The 24,054-nt window shown below is 34.5% G+C and overlaps 1 protein-coding gene across 1 annotated transcript in view; it reads left to right on the top strand.

Moving 5' to 3' along the window:
- SGCZ (sarcoglycan zeta) overlaps nucleotides 1-24,054 on the top strand; it is a 1,101,292-nt gene that overhangs the window by 953,978 nt on the left and 123,260 nt on the right. The window contains exon 4 of the mRNA XM_047092209.1: nucleotides 20,077-20,164. Coding sequence (XP_046948165.1) covers nucleotides 20,077-20,164 — 88 coding nt within the window. The remainder of the gene's footprint in view (nucleotides 1-20,076; nucleotides 20,165-24,054) is intronic.

Raw genomic sequence — 24,054 nt, 5'->3', positions numbered from 1 at the left:
ATTATACATTAAGTCACTCTTTAATAATAAGGGCATAAACTATCAAAATATTCATTTGCCTTAAAATTTATTGAATCTCTTTGTTTAGAGAATGACCTTCTTCTTTAAATATTTTACTAAGTAACATTATACTAATTTAAGATACCAGCTTCATTGGCTATGTGTTAGAGGAAGGGGAGTACAATTCGGCTTCAGCAATCTATCTGATGGCTTAAGAATTCAGTGACATTTCATTTTGTAAAGTGTGTTTTGTTTTCTAAAGAAATATAATATACCTTTTTCTTAAACATTTCTGTGGAGCTACTTCTATTCATGTATCCTTTTTAATAAACCCAGTATATCATTTGTATATAGTATAATTGGAATACGCCATGACAAACCGAAAATTGCATTTGCTTTGTAAAATGTAGTATTTCAAATTTATATACAGGAGGTTATGTAAGGCTAAATGACTCTTCATATCACAAATGACTAAAGTGTAGAAGGTAAGATTTTAGCACATTCTGGAATCAAACACAAAGATGCAGCCAAGTATATGTCATGATGATGGTTAAGGTGCTTATTGAACATTTTATAAGGTTAAAAACCTGTTCTCTGCCTTTGCATTATGCTGCATTATTTAGAATGTCTAATGATTTTTAGAAGTTAGATTGCCAGCATGAAGAGAGCAAAGACATGTCGTTGCAATAATTTCTGTAAAGTGACCTATTTCGCATTTATTTCTATCATGCTGCACATAATTCTCACACCTAAAGATCACACAAAAGTTAGTCTAAATTATCTGAACATGTGGAAACTAGTTTAATGCTCCTTTTCCCTGCATTCAGGTAAACTAATCACAAGTATATCACATTGATCCAGTGAAACATTTATATTATTTTATGTTTTCGAATGCATTCTGTAAGAGTCACTATCACAATATTTAGATGAATATTGAATGCTCTTTTTTTATTAGTTGATATAATCTCAGCATTTACTTTATTTGGAAAAGTAATAAGTCTTGTGTTCTATTTCTTTCTATCCTGTTAATTTACTGTACCTATAACTTTTGAACCTAGTGTTAATCTGTAACTAGTTTATCTTGGCTCATTCAGAATGTCAAGTGGATCTCTAGAGCTAGCCTGAGGTTCTGAACTATCTTTTGAGTGTGATTTTGATTTTCTTTTAATGCATAATTAGAAGAATTCCAGGGATTACGGGTATAGACAGCATGTGTAGAAGTTTTCAATGCATAGAGAATTAATGCACTGCTCCATATTTGTAACGAAATATGCCAGGTTAGTGATTAATGGTGTAACTTTGGTGTCCGGAGAAACTCTCAATTGGAAGAAAAAAAAGTCCTTTTCTTCCTCACAAGAACATACCTACTTTTTAATTATTTCCATTATAATCTTCTTAGGTGAACAACATAGAATTTTGCCTAAGTTATCTTAAGATACGTAAATGATTGCTTGATATCCATGTTTGCTGCTAGGATATAAGGTGCTTCTTTCAAAAAATATAAAGTGATCTAGTAATTAATGGTACTTCTTATGAATAACACAACCTCACTACTTTGGGTGTCTTATAGTTTAAAAGCCCAGCTTCAAGCAAAATATCTACAAGGTTTTTATATCAACCAGTTACCAAAATCCTCGGCCATATCATTGTTTAAAAGGTATTGAAGCAAGTTATCTTTTTATTGATTTTGAATTGTTAGGTAGATATATCTACCCTTATCTATACCTATCTATCTGTATTTAAATCTAGACTTCTGGCATTGCTTTGTATGAATTTAAATTGTCACAGCATTTAGGGGGTGCCTGGGTGGCTCAGTCGGTTGAGCGACCGACTTGGGCTCAGGTCATGATCTCATGGTTTGTGAGTTCGAGCCCTGCGTTGGGCTCTGTGCTGACAGCTCAGGGCCTGGAGCCTGCTTCTGGTTCTGCGTCTCCCTCTCTCTCTGCCCCTCCCCCATTCATGCGTGTGTGTGTGTGTGTGTGTGTGTGTGTGTGTGTGTGTGTGTGTGTGCTCTCTCTCTCTCTCTGTCTCAGAAATAAATAAACATTAAAAAAAAATGGTCACAGCATTTATTATCGTGTTTTAAATATGTGCATATGCATATTAGCATGATTTATGCTATTATGTATTACTTTATTTTTCTATTATGTCTTACTCATTTCAGAAAGTATAATAAAAATAGCAAAAATTTGCAAAAGGTAGCAGCATATAAAATATAATATCAAAAAAGTAGGACTGAAAAAATTTAGACTAAAAGTAGGGCAAGATCAGAAAAAATAAAATTTTTTGTATAGTTTTTATCTTACAGCTTTCGTTTTACCTTCAAGAATTAAAAGGAAAGTGTGCCTGACTGGCTCAGTTGGTAGAGCATGTGACTCTTGATCTCGGGGTTGAGTTCAGCCCCATGTTGGGTGTAGAGATTACCTAAAATTAAAAAAAAAAGTTTTAAAAAAAGAATAAAAGGAAAAACTACATGGTTATGTGATTTTAATTTCTAAAGTAATATAACCTGTTATTTAAAGAAAACAAAGCTCTTCCTAGCATAAATGGCCAAATAAATTTGTTGTATAGAATCTCATAAATTCATGGAGCCAAATAGTAAATGTTGTGAAAATAGTTTGAGGAAAAAGAGAAACACATTTAATATGGTTTTACATTGTGTCCCTGATAAAAATTGTGAAAACTATTTTTAGATGGCGTGAAATTAAACTGATTTTTGAGAGTGAATGGTGAATAATTTTCTGTATATGTCTAGCTAAATCCTCACATAAAGAGTAACCAGAAGAACATAACTTTCAACCGATTTTCTGTAAGTATTTCCTTGAATAAGGTTATAGTAGAAGTTAATATCAGATGGTCTGATGGCACAGATTCTGATGTAAGCATAGAAAGAATAACGCTTCAGATTTGTCCTCTGTGAGTGGATTCCCATGATTGAGAAGACAAGTGGGCTGTAAGGTTAATTTGGCAGTGTGAAAACAGTGATTCTTATCTGATGGAGAGTTTGAGGAATCTCAAGGCAGAACCAGGTCTTCCTCATTAGAAAATATGCATTTTATCTCTCTTTAAGGTGTGTTGTTTTAGGATTAAAAGACCTTCAGGGAGTCAAAAAAGAAAGAGGGAAAGACTTTCACAAACTGGGTATCAAAAACTCATGGTGTCGATTCCTTAGTGCCCCTCCTGAAATCATTGTTGCACTATATGCTAACTAATTTGGATGTAAATTTTAAAAAATAAAAAATTAAATTAAAAAACAAAACAAAAAAACAACTCATGGTCCCCTCACCTGGGTGGCTCAGTCGGTTAAGCATCTGACTTCAGCTCAGGTCATGATCTCACGGCTGGTGAGTTAGATCCCCACGTCGGGCTCTGTGCTGACAGCTCAGAGCCTGGAGCCTGCTTGGGATTCTGTGACTCCCTCTCTCTGCCCCTCCCCTGCTCATGCTCTCTCTCTCTCTCTCTCTCTCTCTCTCTCTCTCTCTCTCTCTCTATCTCCTCAATGAATAAATAAATGTTAAAAAAATTGTTTAAAGAAAAAGTCATGTCAGACCTATAGAGGGATTTTAAGTGAAGCATGAAGTGAGTAATCTTGGGAGTCGATATATTGAGTTCTGTTATCCTATAGAACGGTGTGACTAGAGTGCTAACAAGTTCCATTTAGGGACCTCATGTTTTCCACACCCTCACAAGTATTATTGAATCTATTTATTTTATTTATTTATTTTTTTAATTTTTAAGTTTATTTTGAGAGAGACAGAGAGAGAGAGAGAGCACAAGCATGGGTAAAGAGAGCGGAGAAACAGAGAATCCCAATCGGGCTCCACACTGTCAGTGTGGAGACCAATGCTGTCAGTGTGGATCTCCACCTCACAAACCGGGAGATTATGACAGGAGCTGAAACCAAGAGTCCAACACTTAACCGACTGAGCCACTCAGGTGCCCCTGAACCTATTTTTTTAAAGGAGAGTCCAATAATGGGATCTGTGAGTGTCTCAGTTAGTTAAGCATCCAGCTCTTTATTTTGGCTCGGGTCTTGATCTCATGCTTTCTGAGATCAAGCCCCATGTCGGGCTCTGCGCTGGACCTGCTTGGGATTTTTTTCTCTCCCTCTCTCTGGTCCCACTCCTCCTCCCACACATGCCCTTTCTGTCTCTGTCTTTGTCTCTGTCTCTCTCTCAAAGTAAATAAATTTTAAAAAAATGAATAAAGTTAAAGGAGAGTCCAATAATAGAAAAGCAAAGGGAATCACAATAACAGACACTTGTGGCATCTTATTTAATACAACCAATGATTGTGTGGCAAAATCCATGTCTCGTGCATATATTTTTCATATCTTTCTAAGAATTAGGCCTATATGGTAGACATTTTTATGAGTAGAATAAAGCAAATGTTTGGCTTCAAGGCAATGGTAAAAATATAACTGTAGCATGTGATAAAATGAAAGCATTTTATGTATCACATGCTACAACTATCTATCAACTCCACCAGCATATTCCAAAGAATGTGGTGTTAAACAAAGCAACTCTTTAAGACAAAATCAGATATAAACAATCATTTAATTAGTTTAATTAAAGCCTTTTAAGCATGCTCCCTGAAAAGTGATCTCTAATAAATGTAAAGGCTGGGTAACAGAATATTTTGCATGTTAGTTGGTTTCTGATTAGTTCTTTATTGCATAATTGAAGGTGTACCTAGCAGTATTTTTAGTTATAATGTTGATGATAAATCAGTGTGATGGCAGTTTTTCTGGATAACCTTCCAAAAGGTTTTGAAAAATAAGTATCTTTTGTATATCAGATCTCCTTATTTCTACTTACTTATTTATGCGAATAAGTCTCTCAGTCCATGCATTACACAAGAAAGTAGATTATATCTCATACTGAGACCTTTTTCATTCTAGTAATAAGTAATATTTATCCATAAAGATGTAAACTCATTGGAGAAAAGAAACTACCTAAATCATTAAGAGAAACATTTCTGAAAGTTTTGACAGATTTGTCTTAGTTTGTCATTATCTTCTTAAAATTTTTAGTTGTGGTAAGGATTTCTTACCACAAAAATTTATCCTTCTTTTTTCCTTTTGATGATCATAAAGCAAATTTGTAATATAATTAGTTTTTATCAGTTAATACTAATTTTAAATCCAGAAGAATTTTTTTTTTAAATCTGATTTCAGGTACTAGAAAAAGTAAGGGGAAAGGACAGGTGCGGTAGGCTTGAGGTGGAGGTTAATGGAAAAGTTGCAGTTATTAAGTAATGACAGTCTTAGTATGACCACAAGAGAGGCTATTGAAGGGTGTATGACAAAATCATGGGAACTTAAAGCAAGAATTTAATAGTTCAGAGTATCAGAAAATCATCCATGTGGTAACTGAAAGCACTGAGAATGATGAATGTAGTAAGAGGAGAGAATGACAGTGAGTGAACCAAACGATGGAAATTTCCAGGAGTGAGAGCAAACAAGACTTGTGGATTATGTAGTGTGGTGATGTGAGATTCAAAGATTAGAGAGGAGGAAAGGGGAGGGGAGAATTATCTGGAATTAGCTCTCAGACACAGACAGTGTCACATTAGATGCCCCCTCCTCCCATCTCCATGCCCATTGGAATTGGGAGCAAAAGCGGCTGTAGTTGGAGAGATAATAGGAACTCAGTACAGGTATATGATGGCAGGGAATCTAGTTCGGTACCTCACTTCAGAGATGAGGAAGTTATTTTTAACTTTCTGAAAATTAATAGTTACTTAATTGTGAAGAATTTTACAGTGTTAAATGTGAGTAGATGTTAATACAGATTAGTCCTCTACACTCTACAGCTTTATTAAATTGACCATTCGTACTAGAATAATGAATTTCCGGCATTATAAGTTCCTCCTACAGATAAAAAGATTAAATTACATCCTGAAATTTCTAACATAGTTAGGTATACACATTCATTCTACTTGTAAATATATTTGGCAGAAAAGATAAAATAGAGTGTTTTTAAACTTATGTGTTATTAATATGAATCATCAATGCGTACCAATAGATTATTTTTGACATACCAATGGTGGGAGATTAAAAAAAAGTAACAGCTAGATTCGATTTTAAAATCTTGTCTATTTTTAACTCTTCATTCATTCATTTATTTTTACTGCTTCACTTATTGTCTGACATAAGTAGAAATTCTGACTTCTTCCTTAGCATTCAACATCTGGTGCCTAAATCAGGCAGGCCTCGGGGAAGACAGCACAGCACACTATTTGATTGGCCTGAATTTGGAAACATATGCTTTATTTACTTATTTGTATTTATTTATTTATTGTAAGGCTCGAAGTCACCATCCTGAGAGCAAGAGTCGGATGCTTAGCTGACTGAGCCACCCAGGCGCCCCTGGAAACAAATGGTTTAAATGAACACATTTAAACTTCTTGGAGATTAAAGGCTAATAGTAATGGAAAATATCACTCCCTAAATATTTCTCCACTTGCATTTCTCAGTCTATGACAATTTTATAACATAACATTTTTTTTTGCCTTAACTGCTAGAAAAGCAAAGTAAAATTCAGGGTTCAACTGTAGCACAAGCTTGTTGCAACAGAGCAGCAAGATATGTGTCCGGAGACATTTATTTCTCATGTTTTAAAAGGCCTTAGTTCTGTTTGTAAATTTTAGTGCCCAATTTAACATTGTGTTTAAGTTTATAACACACTTAATATCTTTTTGGAAGAAGTACAGTCTTAATACAAACATAAATATTTTATGTTTTCCTCCTCAGTGTGTTTGCTCTTCAAATGGCATCTGTCTTTTATCTTTATGGAAAATAGAACAGCTGAGAAAAACTGTAATAATTTTTTATGTGTAAAAGTGACTCCAAAAAATCCTGTGATAATGTCTCAACTAGAGTTCACTGATTTCTCATATCACAAATTCTATGCTTTAATAGAAAAATTCCTTTAAGTCCAATATTCACTAATATTAACAGTTAATTTATTACATTTAGAAGCTTTTAACTGTTTCTACAGTTTTAATAGAGATAGCTCATTTTGCAAAACAACTTTTTCTTTGTGATTTAAAAAGTACTTTTTGGGGGGTGCCTGAGTGGCTCAGTTGGTTTAGTGTCCAACTCTTGATCTCAGCTCAGGTCTTGATCTCAGGGTTATGAGTTCAAGCCCCTCATTGGGCTCCATGCTGGGTGTGAAGCCTACCTAAAAATAGATAATAATAAGATCTTTAAAAAATAAAAAAAAAACTAAAAATAAAAGATTATTATGAAAATACAAATAAATAGATAAAATATTTTTTGAAGAATGGATAAGCTTTGAGACACCGATAAACATTCGTTTATTCATATATGAATTCCATATATGAATTCCACTGATCTTTCTAGGAAATAGAATTAAAATCTGTTTTTAAGGATTAGACCAAAATGAATAAGTATGTGCTCTGCTATTATCATATAGCAATGCATCGTAGTTGTTTATGACTTCACCTGTGATCTGGCAACTTATAAACTCTGAATTTGCAAACATCCTTCCTTCACACAGGAGCATTTACACACATATGCATACCTACTTTCCAGCAGGCTCTGTTAATATATCTGTCTGGGTACTAACTTGTCTAACTTCAGGTTGCTCTCTATTCTATCCTTAATTTCGGCGTGATTATTTTACTTTATTTCTTCTCAACCCTCATCTCTATACTTCAAGCTTCTTTATATTTTTTGAGTAATAATTTTACTTTTATGTAAAAATGGTACACAATGAGGCCTTTGACTTCTAATTAATTTGCAGAATTTGTGTTGTGAAATAAAGTCCCACTGGCAACCTGCATGTGTCGTAAATTTCAAAAAGATGTATATAATTGAAGTTTTTCCTTTGAAAAAGGTAATGGAGGAACCATAAGTCCAAAAAAATCCCCCCAAAACAAAACAACACAAAACAAAAAAATAAACAGAGTTGAAAAAATAGTAGGATGTGAAGGCTGAAATCAGAGTTTCCCAAGGTAATAGTTAACAGTATGTAAAACTTCAAGCCATGGGAATAAATAGCCATCTGAACAGCCTAAGGAACATCAGGCCATTATGGCTATAAATACTGTATCCTGTGAGAATTTGTAAATGTTATTCTGCCTTCTTGAATTCATATCTTCCCAGATAGTACTGTCCTCCAGTGCATAGCAGAAGCAAATACAAATCTTCTCCAGAAGAATGCTTCCTTATTCCAGGTTCCTGGAAATTCTTGCATGTTAACCATGAACTAAACAACAAACAACAACAACAACAAAAAACAATGCAGGAATGTGGCAACAGGAGACAAATTCAACACAATGATTCATTCACTTAGATCTCTAAACTCCTCCAGCAATTATAATTTTCAGCTACAGAATATTAAAATATTATCTTTAATAATGCTTAAGAAACAAACTGGAATAATGAGAGAGCAAATGAAAAGCAGTAACATAAACAAATACAATTGACCGGTCGATGTGAAAAAATACCAAATTTCTTAATAAAAGATATATCAATGAAATGATAACTCGGTGAATAGCTTAACAGATCACTAACACAGCTGAAATGGGAAGTCCATACACAAGGGCTAAAGCCCTCAGCCAGCAGTAGCACAGAGATAGGGAGATGGAAAATAGGAGACAGAGTTAAGAAGACATACAGATAGAATGAGAGAAGGTATATTGCATATCTAATGGAAATTCCTCATGGAAAGGATGTAAAGAATAAAGTAAAGGCACTATTGAAGAGATAATGGATGACTGTTTTCCAAAGTTGATGAAAGACAGGAGTCATCAGATTCTAGAATTAAGAAGTATCCTAAGCAGAATTTTACAAAGTGATATTTATACCTAGATTTATAATACTTACACTTTTTTAACTAAATTCTTTTTATATGAATTCTTATATTAAAAATGCATACAAAGTTAACACTATATGTATTTATTTAAAAATCATTCAAAAATAAAACTGTTAGATGATAACATTATTTTGAAAAACATTGGGTAAATAGTTGCTATAACTTTGAGGTCTGAAATTCGTCAGATTCATTCTTTAGATCAGAAGTCACTTTCCAGTGTGTGTAAATGGGTGCCTCTTTTTTGTTAGTAAGCTTTTACTACAAAACAGACATGACATGGCCATTCATGTCTTGTTTGTGGCTACTTTTAAGCTACGGAAGCCGTGTTGAATAGTTCCAACAGCAACTGCGTGGTCTACACAGTCTAAAGTATTTACTATCTGACCCTTTAAGAAAAAGTTTGTAGATTTCTCTTCCAGCTGAAGCAAATTTGATTAATTACTCCTGAGAGAAAAATACATTGTTAAACATCATCACATTTAAGTATATCATTTAACAGTTCTATTTGTAGCCTAATAATGTTCTGAGAGTATATCAGGGTTATGAGAAATGTCAGCATGATTATTGAAGGAGAGGAGTATGGAGAACACTTAAGACAGGGAGGGAGGCCTTCCACAGGGCAGCGCAGTGAGGAGGCCTTGGGTGAAAATACTGGGGCTGTCAACTCCTTATAGAAGAGAAGGAAGGGTATTGTATCAGAATAGGCACACTTCTGTAATAGATAACTTTGGTATCTCATGGGTTAGTTTAAGTAGAAAAATTATTTCTCTCTCACCTCACAGTCTGGTGGTGTTGTTAGGACTGGTGTCTCAGATCTGTACAGACATTTAGTGGCCCAGGTCCTCTCTGTGTGTCTTCCCATAACACCTGGGGCCTCATACAGAGAAGTTAGCACATGACAGGCTTTTGTAGTCCAGGCCTGCAAACTTTTATATCAGCCTCTACTTCTTTGACTACAACTTTGGTTGTATGGCCAGACCTACCTAGAAGAAAGACTAGAAAATGTAGCCTAACTTCCATATGCACAGGAAAAAGTGGACACGGGTTGGTGAACAGTATTTTCCATGGAGGTTGGGAAGTAGAGGGCAAACATGTCCTAATTTATAAATCTATGGGTTAAACATAGGCTTGCCATGCTATGGGGAATGTTTCAAAAGTAATTTTTTCAGGCAGCTGCAGTTTTCTGCTTGATCTGTGGGTTCAGGCCACCCTGCAGATGCAGAAGCTTCTAGTAAGCAGTTCTTTGTAAGTCTCTCTCCATTCCTACACCTCACCCAAACAGGTCCTATACTATTCAGTCATCTGCACAGCAGTACCATAGCCTCACTTGGGAGCTTGTTAGGCATGAAGAATCTCAGGCTTCACCCCAGTCTGAGTGTAGAAAGATCCAGAGTTGATTTGTGTGAGCTTTACAAATTTCTAAGTGTCAGGTTAGAGTAATTTCTCTAGTCGTGTCGTGTGCTAATTGGTCTGACATATTCTAAATGTTCGCTGACCACAGATGTTATAGTTACCATTTTTATATAGCTAAAAATAGAATTAATTTTACATTTCCTCTAGACCTCAAACCTGTCATCATTAGACTTTCCTGAAAAGAGACCAAGGATTATTGCTTGTGTTATTTTAGCATGAAAAAAAAAGTCAGAAATTTGAAAGTGCTGTAGTTATTTGAAAAAGTAATCCCAGGAATACTTTCTACCCTTTTATTTAGTTGACAGAGAAAGGATAAAAATCGCTACCTGTTTCAAAGTAATGATTACACAAATCAAGAAAGGATTTATTCTTATACTTTTTGCACAATTAACTTATCAGATACAGCAAAGGTATAATCATAATTAACAAAATGCTTCAAAGCATAGAAAATCATAGATACTATTGTACAAACATAATAAATGTTATCTGAAGGGTCAGTTTGTTGCTTAATATCCATTTAGATATTTTTACCATGTTCCTTTGGTAATTAATAGGGTACTATATTAGTCTGGGTTCTCCAGAGAATCTATATATAGTTTCTCATGGGTTAACAAAAATACAAAAATTATCTACACAAATATTGTAACCTATATATAGGTTTTCTCTATGTCTCCCTCTATATCTATTATATGTATGTGTGTGTGTATATATATATATATATATATATACATATATACACACACATATATATAATATTTTATGATACTATTATAATTATGTCATATTATAAATATATATGATTATATATTTATTATAAGGAATTATCCATACAGTTATGGGTGCTTAGAGGTCCTAGGCTTTTCAGTCAGAAAACTGGAGACCCAGGAGAGGCTAGTCCAAGTCCAAAGGCCTCAGAACCAAGAGTAAAATTCCAGTCTGAGTCTGAGTCAGAAAGCAGGAGAAGGCTGATGTCCTAGCTCAAAGACAGTCAGGCAGAAAGAGCAAATTCTCTTACCCAGCCTTTTTTGTTCTATTCAGGTCTTCGGTGGATGGATGAGGTGAACCCACACTGGGGAGGGCAATCTGCTTTATTCAGTCTACCAACTTTAATTTTAATCTCATTCAAAAACACCCTGAGAGACACAGCCAGAATAATTTTAACCAGGTATCAGGGTACTCCATAGCCCCATTAAGTTGATATATAAAAGTAACCATCACAAGTACTATAACCATGATGTACGTATTTAACTTTATAACCAGTTGTTATTCTTATTACCTGTTTTGCATTCCATTATCTTTTGTTATTATGGAATAATTTTGTCGTAATCATTATGTTCCTGATTTCCCTCATCTGTTTCTGCAGAAATTCAGTAACAGCATAGATGCACACACACACACACACACACACACACACACACACACACAATCAACTAACAATTTGGTCCTAATATTTCAGATACTTGACGCGCTTCACAAGCCAACTAGATTTGAAGAGAAAGATTTGTGGTTGTTGTAGTTGTTGTTATTTTAACTAGAAGAAACTAATATGAATGGAGATATTTCTATGGGAAATAATCCAATAAATTCTTTTTCTTTTAACTTCTCTATCCCTATTCCTTTACTCAACATAGGCATTTCTTGGTAAATTACATACGTCTTATCTGAGAAAAATGAATTTTTGGTTAGGTGTGCTGCACTTTTTAGATTTTTAGATTTCACAGATTTCTTATCTTTTCTTTAATTCTAATTTCAAGCAAGATAAAAGAAAAATAATTTAATTGAGCTCCTTACTTAACTCTCTATTTTTCCTCATCTCTTACATTTATATAAGATAAAGTCTGTTTCATATACAAATACATACATGGCATAGCCTGTAGCATTTTATTGCGAAAGAGGTGGAAGAGGCTTTGTACAGTGCTTTTCTGAAATACCTCCTGATTCATGATTGGGTAGTTCCATTTCTAGAAGACTTAAATTATTCCTTGTTCCATATGAATAAATGATTTAAAAGAATTAATCCCTTTATTTTTTAAGGGCATGTGAACTGGTTAAACAAAAGATACTTACATACACTCTAAAGTTTCTTTCTGCCCATTAAAGTGAGTACAATGTGTGCATTCTAACGAGGCAATACCCAGTCTCCTCTCTCTCATCAGTTGTAGGATACCTCATTCAGGCTCTGAGTTGGGCAGTGAGTGAACAGGTTGGCACCCATGAACTAGTACAAGGGCAAGGTCAGCCTGAAGAAAGACTGAAGGGACAAAGTGGAAACTCAACAAAGAAGTAAAGAGAGGAGATTATTTCCCTGGTTCAGCCAATGTCACCTGAAAGGAAAAGAGGCATCTCTGGGAATTTAATGTCATCTGGTTAAAATAACAATGGCCTTTCATTGATCTGGATCTTTATTCCTTTAGGTAGACATAATACTTTTCCCTTTTGGGATGCTGATTCAAGAAGTGTTCCTTTTCTAAGCCTACACTTGGGTAAAAGTTGAGTTGGAGTATTTTGAATGATAATAGGAAGTGGCAGATTACCAAAGATTCAATGTAAATAGAACTCTGTGCAAAACTGCTCCCTGTGTCATTATTCTGAAGATGCATTCATCAATAGCAATTGAGATAAGGAGGCCCTCAGGAGGAGTATGTTCTTACCACTCTCTTTACTTTGCAGCTTTAAAGAGGCAGGAAAGAGCCAGAAGGGCCATCAGAAGTCATAGATCATTCACACAAGATATTCTGTGTAGTGACCTCGATGACTTGAGAATTTATAACAAAGAATTAATGAAAATGGAGAATTCTCAATAAAAATGTGGGAATAGAAACACAGAACAGCTAATTTTTGAATAAATGCTCTCTCCCCTTTACTATTTCACATTCAGGTTAAAATGTGAGCACTGAGAATTTAAGGGAGTCACTTAAACGTCTGTAGATATATTCCTTTTCATGATCAATACTTCTGCCTTTAAAGTACAAATTTCAACAGCTAAATGCTTTACATTCTGAAGGAAATAAAATTTCAAGTAATTGTATTGTTAACTAAAGAATTAAAAAATGACCTTTTTTTCAGCTTCTTAAGAAGCTAAGAAGCATCAGGTCCAGTGCTTAAGGACAGGAGTAAAGTCTGCCTTGCACAGAGAGATGATGAATAGAAATCGGATCATAATGTGATATGACTTGCTCCGCTTACATGGCGTTTTGGAAACCTTGCTCTGGGCCAAAAAAAAAAAAAAAAGTAGCAAGAGTTTGGTAAATTCTGTGTGGCCTGAATAAAAATCCAGGTAAACATAGGTAGCCTGAGTGCATTATGTTGTAAATGTGTTCAGCTCAGTTCATTCACTCAGCAGACATTTATTGAACATGAACTAGGTGCCAAGCATGAAACAAACCAAGCTTTCAAAAGGCTGCATGCGTAAAAGAAAATGACAACACACTTGTGCTTTCAGGACAGTCCAGTCTAACAGAATATAAACAAAGGAATGATCAAAACAAAGCAAAGCAAAAATCTTGTGACAAGTACCATGATAGACATCAACACTCATTGTGAAATCAGAGAGCGGGAGGGGAATTTTAATTCTGGGAGAGCAGGAATCCTTCACAAAGGATGCAACTTTGATCTGAAACTTGAAAAATATCTATAATTTTGACAGTTTTATGGAGAAGTGGAAAAGAATTCAGGCTTAGGGAACAGAAGATGAGAATACACAGAAGTAGCATATTTTCAGAAACATGGGAAATGTGGGTCATTCTTACATGGTGGAGTAGTAGGAAAGACAGCTAAAAGCAGAAATGGATCATATTATAAAGTACCTTACATGTTATGAATGTGAATTTTTTCCAAGCTGGGAATGAGGAATCAATAAGTGTTTTATTTTGTTTTGTTTTAATTCAAGCACGCGAATATTTTTTTTTAAATGTTTTAGAAATATAACACTGCAGGGGTGCCTGGGCCACTCAGTTGGTCAAGCGTCTGACTTCAGCTCATGTCATGATCTCACGGTCCCTGAGTTTGAGCCCTGCGACTTGGGCTCTGTGCTAACAGCTCAGAGCCTGGAGCCTGCTTTGGATTCTGTGTCTCCCTCTTTCTCTGCCCCTCCCGCACTCGCGCTCTGTCTCTCTCTGTCTCAAAAATGTAGACATACATTAAAAAATTTAAAAAAAAAAGAAATATAACACTGCATATGAAGAATCAATGTAAGGAAAAGTGGTTATTGTGATGTGAGTTATGAGTCTATTTCAGAGGTGGTCACAGGAAATGACAGGAAAAGGTATATTTAAGAGGTACTTCTAACACAGCTGATTGGAGGTAGAGGAAAAGGAAGATCGAGAATGTGAGGATGATGCAAGTTTACTGCAAAGTAGTAAAATTTCTGTCAGTGAGGATAAGAAACCTTACCTGACTTTAAACCGTATCAATTCAAGACCTGACATGCCATCTTCAGGCCATTGACACTGAACAATAAGAATCATTAACTTCGTTCCCTTTCAGTGTAGCAAATAGGGAGACTCTTATAGGTGATACATTCTAAAATGTGTGTGCAGAGAGAAGTTCAGGATTATGTACTCTTGTCTAGAACCTGAGAAAGCAAAATGAAACAAAATGGACCAGACTCTTAGTGAAACGTGGATGATGACATTGTGGAGGGCACATCTTATCCTCTAAGACAGTGTATGTATCATTCCCTTTAGAGACTACAGTGTTTAATCTCAAATCATACTTTCTTCACCTGTTTTTCAAATTTATTTTCACATTTTGATCTGACAGTGTAGAAAGCCTAGAATTTAATCACCATCAGAGAGGTAGTATCTCATAGCAGTTGACAAGGAAGATTCTATCTAGACCCAAATTGCTTGGGTTCAAATATTTGATCTGTCATATATTACCTGTGTGATTTAAAGCAAGTGACTTATACTTTCTTTGATGGAATTTATTCTTTTGCAAAACAGAAATGATAGTAGCTAGAACTATTATTAGTAGAATACTATAATTACAGTGAGGAATAAATAATAAAAGCAAGCGCTACGAGTGCCTTCAGCAAAGGCTAGATACTAATCTAAGCGTTTTGTATATATTGTCTCATCAATTGGTTATAAAAAGCTCACAAATTATGTATTATTACCCCATTTGCAGATGAAGACAAATCATGGTACAGAGATGGATTGATTTGCCAAGTCAAGCAGAAAGTGTTTGACAGACTTAACTATTTGAACTCAAACAGGGGGGTGCACTGTCCGTCTTACAACCACTTTATTTCCTAATTCTTTTATGGGTGGTTTTATTTTAAGCCACAGAAGTGGGTGAGCTCATACATGTAATGTGTTTAGAACAGAGTCCGGCATGATGAAGCCAGTAGGGGCTAGCTGCTGCTGCCCTACTGTTTCCACTACAACTTAGTAGGTGTGAAAGAATGAGTATCTGAAGTGCCTTATTTACATACACCTTATATGTATATAACAACAGTATCTACGCATCAGTATAACTTCTGCTTTGTAAGAGAAGTCTCTGCTACAGCCGCTTATTACTGGTAACATTCTCTGTGTTTTGTTGTTGTTGTTTTTTTATGTGGTTAATTGTCTAGCTTTATGTGGTAGGTTATGAACTCATTAAGAAGAGAAAGTTTGTCCCTTGTTTCTGTTTTTTACCCAGTTACCAGCGAAGAGCTGGGTACATCGTAGGTAATCAGTAAATATTTGAGATAAACAAAGGTAGACACAACAGAAATGAGAAGAAAGGGATTTTTTTTTTTTTACCTTAGTCACTTGCACTGCCTGTGACAAAAGCATTGAAATGAGAAGGACATTTCGCATTATTTCTCTAAAACCATTAGCAAGGTTTCAACTAGGACCTAGGAAAAAAGAAGGTGTGCATAGAAGAATCATAAACAGGGGACTTCAGGTCCTCTTAACATTACCATTGCTTTTCTTCCTGAGTCTCCCACGTGCTTTGCCTCAAGGGTAGCAAAGAAGGCAGACAGGTTTCCTAGAGTCACAGCCAAAAAGCAGGTCAAGTCCAGAATACTATGATATGCCTGCCACAGGAGTTTCCTTGATTTTGAAGGACAAATATTTGAATCAAAGATGAAGTTATTTTCCTCCAAAAAGAAAATATATTTATATTACCATATTGTACAGAATAATATTACACCTACTTACTTACCCTCACACAGAATTTATATGTCTTATTCCTACTTACCAAGTAAGTTTCTCCCCTTTGTGTTCTCAGCAAGAATAAGCTGTAAGAGAGTACTGCTATGTTGTGAAATTAGACACTAGCTTTCAAAGTCTTGGAACACAGGAATATAATACAAAGGACTATAAGGAGAGCATGTAGAGAAGAGAGTGGAAAGCAACAATTTATTCAAGGAAATAATTTTCTTACATATAGATCTTTGGAGAGAGGAACACAACAAAGGAATTTTATAAAGCGTTAAATGTCAGTTGTTTTTGCAAAGAGGTAGTTTCGTGGTACTAATTTTTACCTAAAAAAAGGGTTTGGTATTAGATTTATAAATTGCTGAGGATTGTACTTCTTTAGATGATTGAAAGAGTTTCTATCAGTTTTATCATATACATTTTTATCATGTATATGTATATTTTACTTAGTAATAGGTGGATATTATGTAAAAGGTCATGCATAAGCCATGGTTCTAACTCACAGAGATGTCACCGAGCTGATATATAATGCAGAAATGATAGTGTAATTTTTCAGGGAAGGTGATGCACTTAAATGCATTACATTTTGTTTAATGAAAAGTAACTTGTTTTTTTTAATTAATTTTATTTATTTATTTATTTATTTATTTATTTATTTATTTATGTGATTTCTCGAACTCACAACCTTGACATCAAATGTTGCATATTCTTCTGACTGAGCCAGCCAGGCGCCCCGATAGTTATTTGTTTTGATTCAGCTCACCTAATTATATTTTAACAAATCAGCATAACATAATAATATATCGATACTACATGAATACAACATAGAGAATTGTTCATTACCCCTCCTAGCTATATATTTCTGGTTTTAGTAACAAGATTGCTATTTTTATCATAGTAAAGTTCTAATATAGATATATAAAAATTGAATTCTGAGGGGAAATTTAGTGGACTCACAGAAGAGGAGGAGAACCTCAACATTTCTGTGATTACAGTAAGAGAAAGTAGATAGAAATGTTGTAAACTAAGACATAATGATGCCTTACTTCTAACCCAAGTCTATCTCTCTACTAAATTAGATGAAATTCTTATTGACTTTTAAAATGGACTTTTCTGTCTTCTTAAAAAATTTGGTAAAGCAGTAATTATTTTAATATACTTACATGGTCCTGAAATTACATAATGTTAATGGTTATTCTTTTTTTATACTATGGTTCACAGAAATTTAGGCTCAGCCAAGCAAATAAAAGCATATCTTGTCATCAACTTTTAAACATATAAACATTAATTATGTATTATTTATATCTATAATGTAAATATATTTATGTATGATATATTTATAATATATATTTATAGATTATATCTGCTATTTTATAACATTATATATAACATGTGTAACATTATATGTTATTTTATAAAAATATTGTAACAATCTGAATTAAAATTCAACCAATATATCTTCATGGTGCATTGAACTACAACATTTTAAAGGCTTGTGCTGTTTCTTACATTCATATTGATTTTATTTAATTAAAAAAACATTTTTTAGTGAATGAATTACATGTAATTAATTTTACCAACTTAAATAGAATCTTTGTGTGCTTTTAAGAACCATGTACTGGGTATAATTGCGTGCAGTCCTTAGTCCATGACCTACACTGTAAACAGAATTAGAACATACTGCTCAGAAAAAAAGATGTAATTAATTTTACATATTTTCAAAGATGGATGTCCACAGCATAGAAGTACCTATACCTAGATTTATATTTTGAAACTATACACAGAACACTTGTGATTTGTGGCACAAAAAAATGAGTTGTGGTAAGAGACGCGGTGAATGAATTTAACCATAGTGTTTTTGTACAACCAGTCTCACTCAACAGAATAAATGTATTCTTCACAATGTGGAAAATTAATTTTTAAAAACGCAAACCTTGGGGCTCCCGGTTTGTTTTTTTAAAGCAACTGCCTCTGTCAGTTGAGCATCTGACTCTTGATTTCGGCTCAGGTCATGATCCTAGGGTTGTAGCATCAAGTCCCATGTTGGGCTCTGTGCTGAGAGTGGCGCCTGCTTAAGATTCTCTCTCTCTCTTTCCGTCTCTTTCTGCCACTCTCCTCTGCTCCTGCACATTCTTTCTCTCTGAATTAAAAATAGATAGATAGATAGATAGATAGATAGATAGATAGATAATAGATAAAATCTAAGAGTAGACATAATAGCAAAACCCACTTTTAAAAGTGTGTGCGCGCGCACGTGTGTGTGTGTGTGTGCTTGTGTGTGTACATCTTCAATCACTGCTTTGCATCTAGTCAGATGTCATACAAATCAACTTTAGGAAAAAGCCCATGGAGTCCACCCATGAATATCCAAATCACAAACCTCAAATGCTAATCTCAAATGAATTTTTGTATGGCTTGTATATAAAAGCACTTTTGTATCCACACTGACACAGAAGTGACATACCACCTGGATGGTGAGGATGGTATTGGGAGAGATTTTCATAGAATTTTTATTACCTGGGTTAAAAGCTCCATGAGGGCAGGTACTGTTCTGTTTGATCACTGAAATTTCTCAAACCTCTAGAACATTACAGCACTCATAGTAAGCACCCAGCAAATATTTGATGAATGAATGGATGGACAGTTTGTAAATGATCACCCTGCTTATGTTTTAGATCATAAAAATGAAAATTTAGGCAGTTGTAAGTTACTTATGTGATACATTGGTGGCAAAAGCCCAAAATGTAGGTTCCTAAGGCAATGGTATTGTCCTTCAATAAATTATGTCACTGTTAAGTCCTAAATTAGTGATGAAAGTAAACATCTAACCAAGGTTAGATATACTAAGGGAGAATTTCCAGGCAAATATCTTATATACTTATATTCTATAAACCTCCCTACATAATCCATTTTATGATTTACAGGGCATTTCCATGTGAGGTAAATACACAAGCTAGTATCATGTTTATTATGAAGATTTATTTACCCACTCAGTAAATACCTAGTAAATGCTTTTTTTTCAGCAGCATGCTAAGTATCGAGGATGTAATTGTATATGTGTGATTTCTATGGTCCCTTTCCCAAGGACATTTCTTCTTATGACAGAAATAAACAAACAAGTAAACACATACCCAGGCAAAATAAATTTGTCTTGTGATGGGTGTTTTGAACCAAATAAGTGGAGACTGGGGGGTTTGGGGATTGAATGACTCTGTAGTTACGGTGATCGGGGGAGGCAATTTTGAGGAGATGATATTTAAGGTGGGATCTGAAAGTTGCAAACTCAACTTAAAAAGGAGTTTCCTCCTTTGGGTAGGGTTTAAAACATCTCCATGATAGGCATATATTCCAATGGCTGTATGGAGAGGGGAGGAGTTACTACACCTTGACTGTACAGCAATCAGTAGAGTTGGAAATCATTGCATCGAATAGTTAATGCCCATTTACCAAAGTGGAAACATTCCTATCCCCTCAAGTCATTATTATGAAGCACCCCTATCTTTTTATCACGTTGTTCAACCAATGTTTGGGATGTTAAAATAACTGCTTAATATAAAGCAAAGAATTAGAATTCTGGTAGTACCCAAACAAATGCAGTATAGTTTTATATATTAAGTTTGACTATATTTCTATTTTTTATTTGATTTCTTTATTTTATACATGTTTCCCAGGATAGTCCACTGGTCTTACAGTCTGACAGGAATGTAACAGTGAATGCGAGAAATCACATGGGGCAGTTAACTGGACAGCTGACAGTAGGTGAGTGCTTTGGAGTTAAGATTGCTTGTAGCATCTTACTCCATTTAAAATTTGGGGATTGTTTAAATTGGGGAAAGCAAAGGTGTATTATTTCTCTAATATAAACCAGACATCCTTTTTTAGCCCAGTTACCTTGCACATGATTTGATATTTCAAAAGTTAGTTATACTTTCCTCTATTTGCTAGTTCTTACTCTTGTCAGTGTGTTACTATGAGACAAGTACAAATATTTTGTTATTACTCTTAGGTTATGAAATGCAGCATTTTCCTAACAAAGCATGTGAGATATAACATCATGTGGTCTATATATCCTTTGTTTTAGGTAAATCATTCCTAATAAATATTATCTGCTAGTAATAATTAGAAATGGCATGGTTAGTTAAATATAACAAATCTTAGCATTTATCAATTACTTATGAATTTGGTATTGAGTTTATCTAAATTTTAAGGTTTGTATGTTTTAGAAGTTATGCTAATGATAAAATGTTATTAATATTTTCTCATAGTGTAAAGAAATTAGAGATTCATATTACATGGCATTATTATTTGACTTAATTTTTGTAAGAAAAATGGCAAATAAAAAGTCAGTTCTATTTATGTAAAACAGTAAGATTTGATTTATATGTAAATGCTAAAATATCTTTAGAATACTATATTTTTCTGTTGGGAAATTACCTAGTATTGATAATATATGTATGTATATAAAAGCATAAATAGCAAATTACAATTTGAAGAATGAGTTATCCTTATCTTAATGAGAAATTAATGAATACCTTAATACAAATGCATGTTTCCGATATTTCTTTTTAAATTACACAAGTACATGGCATTTGAAATGTGAGGTTTGTAAATATGAATTTGACTGTCTACTTCCTTTATAGGTATATGAAACACTTTTTGAAATGCTATTTGCCTTAATGAAGCCAAAAATGAAATTTATATTTTATCATACATGTATTTCCAAAAAATACAATTGTACTTTATTCATAATAATTGAATTTTATATTATACATTGTTCACATCATTAAAGTCGGTCACTTGTCATCATTTGAATACTGGAGGAGAAAAATAAAAGGAGGATAAACTGAAAAGTTGAATAAGAGATAATATTAATGGGCAGTGCTAGTTTTGTTTGTACTTATTTTTTTTTCAGTAGTCTCCCTTATTTAAATTTAAGTTGCAAGCAATCATGTTTGGGAAACTCCAGAGGGCTGCAATGTGGTCCTGCGGTGTAAGCATGAAAGAAGGTCCATAATGCCATGTCTATAACATTATCTCTGTAAAACATTAATGCTAATTAGATATGAAATAATTGGGATGTAATTCTTCTGAATATTTACTTTTAAAATCTGCTTAAAGTCACAATCTGATGCTTCATAGAAGATCTCATATCTCATCATAATTCCCCTTGTTTAATGCTCAGTAAATTTTAGAGAATACATGAAGTCCTAGGAGCTGCAAGCCTTTATTGTCAGAATCATTTACTCATCTTTGATATTTTCATTTCCATTCATCAAAAATCAATGACATAGCCAAATTATATAGAAACCGTAATTACATTCTGCGATTTCTCATTTTTCTGTCTTCATTAATTCTTCAAAGCTTAAAGTCATGGCTGCCTTAGATAAGTCTTACTATGTGGTAATAAGACAGAGTGTCATTTGCAAGAAATTAAACCAAGTGATATTAACATTTGGTGCTAGTTTCCTCTCCATAATTCACTTTTTGAGGATTAAACGCCACATAAAATAGAAGCAACCAAGGGCAGCTTCTGCCCTTTTTGGTTTCTTCTGAGGTCTGAGGTGCTTGCCTTCCTTCATTTCCCAAGGGGATTTACAAGAGAGTCAGGGAGTGGGAGAATTGAGTAGCAAGGTGCCAGGACAGAGGCATCACTTCTGGGTCTGTGACTCTTCTAGTACCTGTCAGTCAACTATACACCTAACTGTCAAATTTGATTTATTTATGATATGAGAAATATGCTTGATAAGAAAAATTAGGCATCGGGATTCTGTAAGAATTTCTTTCTTTGATTTGAATATTTGATTTGATTGGAATATTTTCTTTGTTTTCTTAAGATTTTCAGTTAGTTTATGCTAATAATAAAGTCCATATGATGAAACTGTAAATTACATTTTTATTTTTTAATGTTTATTTATTTATTTTGAGAGAGAGAGAGAGAGAGAGCAAGAGCAAGCAGGGGAGGGGCAGAGAGAAGGAGAGACAGAATCCCAAGCAGCTCTGCACCATCAGCACAGAGCCCCACACGTGGCTCCAACATGAACCACAAGATCATGACCTGAGCCAACGTCAAGAGTTGGATGCTCAACTAACTGTGCCACCCAGGCTCCCCTAAATTACATTTTTTAAATACCATAAGTTTGAAATGAAATGAAATGAAATACTATAAGTTTATAAAGACATAAAAAATTAAAATATACATATGTACAAATTAACATAAAAAACTAGTCCATTCTTTATCCATATGGAAGCTATTTGTATCCTATATAATTATTAATTACACCACACTGACTGGGGCACATGGGTGGCTCAGTCGGTTAAGTGTCCAAATCTTGATTTCGGCTCAGCATGATTTCCTGGTTCATGGATTTGAGCCCCACGTTGGATTCGACAATGACAGTGCAGAGCCTGCTTGGGATTCTCTCTCTCCCTCTCTCTCTGCCCCTCCCCATCTCGTGCTTTCTTTCTTTCTCAAAATAAATAAATAAATATTAAAATTAAAAAAAAAACCACATTGACCTTTCTGGGTGTAAAGATGTAAAGAGAAATGTGACTAATGGCATGATCCAACTATGCTTAAAGAGAAACATCTGAGCTTTCTATGGAAAACTAGGTTTTTTTCTCACATACACTGAACAAAATGTACACATCGTCTAATAGAAGGAATACACTGTTTTTCTGCATCTCTATATCAAAAGAGGCATGGGCCTGCTAACCATGGCTTGGTGCTTTAAAGAATGCACAGAATGTGACCACAGATGCCATTAGATAAAATAATTGTGGGAGCAAGAAATAGAACATGTTTCCCGGTTCAACTTAATTCAGGGATAAGAATCTAGACTCCTCTCCAAGAGATGATATATATGTCTATTAAGTATCCCTTATGATATATGCCTTCACCTGGGCTTGTTGTCGGTCAGATGAAGTGAGGCCCCAAATGTTACTTGTTTGTGGCTAGATCTTTTCGTTTCAGAAGTGAAGTGAACTGATGATAAAATTAATATCATTTAGTAAACAGAAGACCCTAATGAAGACTCTTAACTGTATCTATGTCCCTCTGCCCACCTCAGTATATTTCCAACATCCAAGACAGGGAGACAGACAGACAGGCAGGCAGGCAGGCAGATACACACACACACACACACACACACACACACACACACACACACGCACGCACAGAGCACTCAGGCTTCCCCACAGAACTGGTGTAAGGAGAGTGCTGGGAAGCAGGACCAGCACAACATTTAAAGAAACCTTTCAAGTCCACTACTACACACAGAAAAATTGATTGAGACATCAGCATCTTATTCACTGTAATATGCTACAAGACAATTGGAGTCTGAAAGCTTTTCCAAAAATATTTAATAGTCACCTATCGTGGAAAAATAATCCTTCAATAATGCAAGCAGTGAATAAAACCACATAATTTCTAAAATTAATCACATCATTTAATCACATAATTTTATTTTTATTTTTTTAATGTTTATTTTTTTTTGAGAGAGAGAGACAGAGTATGAGCAGGAGAGAGACAGATAGAGAGGGAGACACAGAATCTGAAGCAGGCTCCAGGCTCTGAGCTGTCAGCACAGAGTCCCATGCAGGGCTCAAACTCATGAACCACAAGATCATGACCTGAGCTAAGTCAGACGCCT

This window comes from Lynx rufus, unplaced genomic scaffold (assembly GCF_022079265.1).
Source record: "Lynx rufus isolate CCGP_SWC_20201006 ecotype Redwood Valley unplaced genomic scaffold, mLynRuf1.p SCAF_3, whole genome shotgun sequence".
Classification (NCBI taxonomy): Eukaryota; Metazoa; Chordata; class Mammalia; order Carnivora; family Felidae; genus Lynx; species Lynx rufus.
Note: the sequence above shows the minus strand (reverse complement) of the source record. Positions and strands in the feature narration are given on the sequence as shown.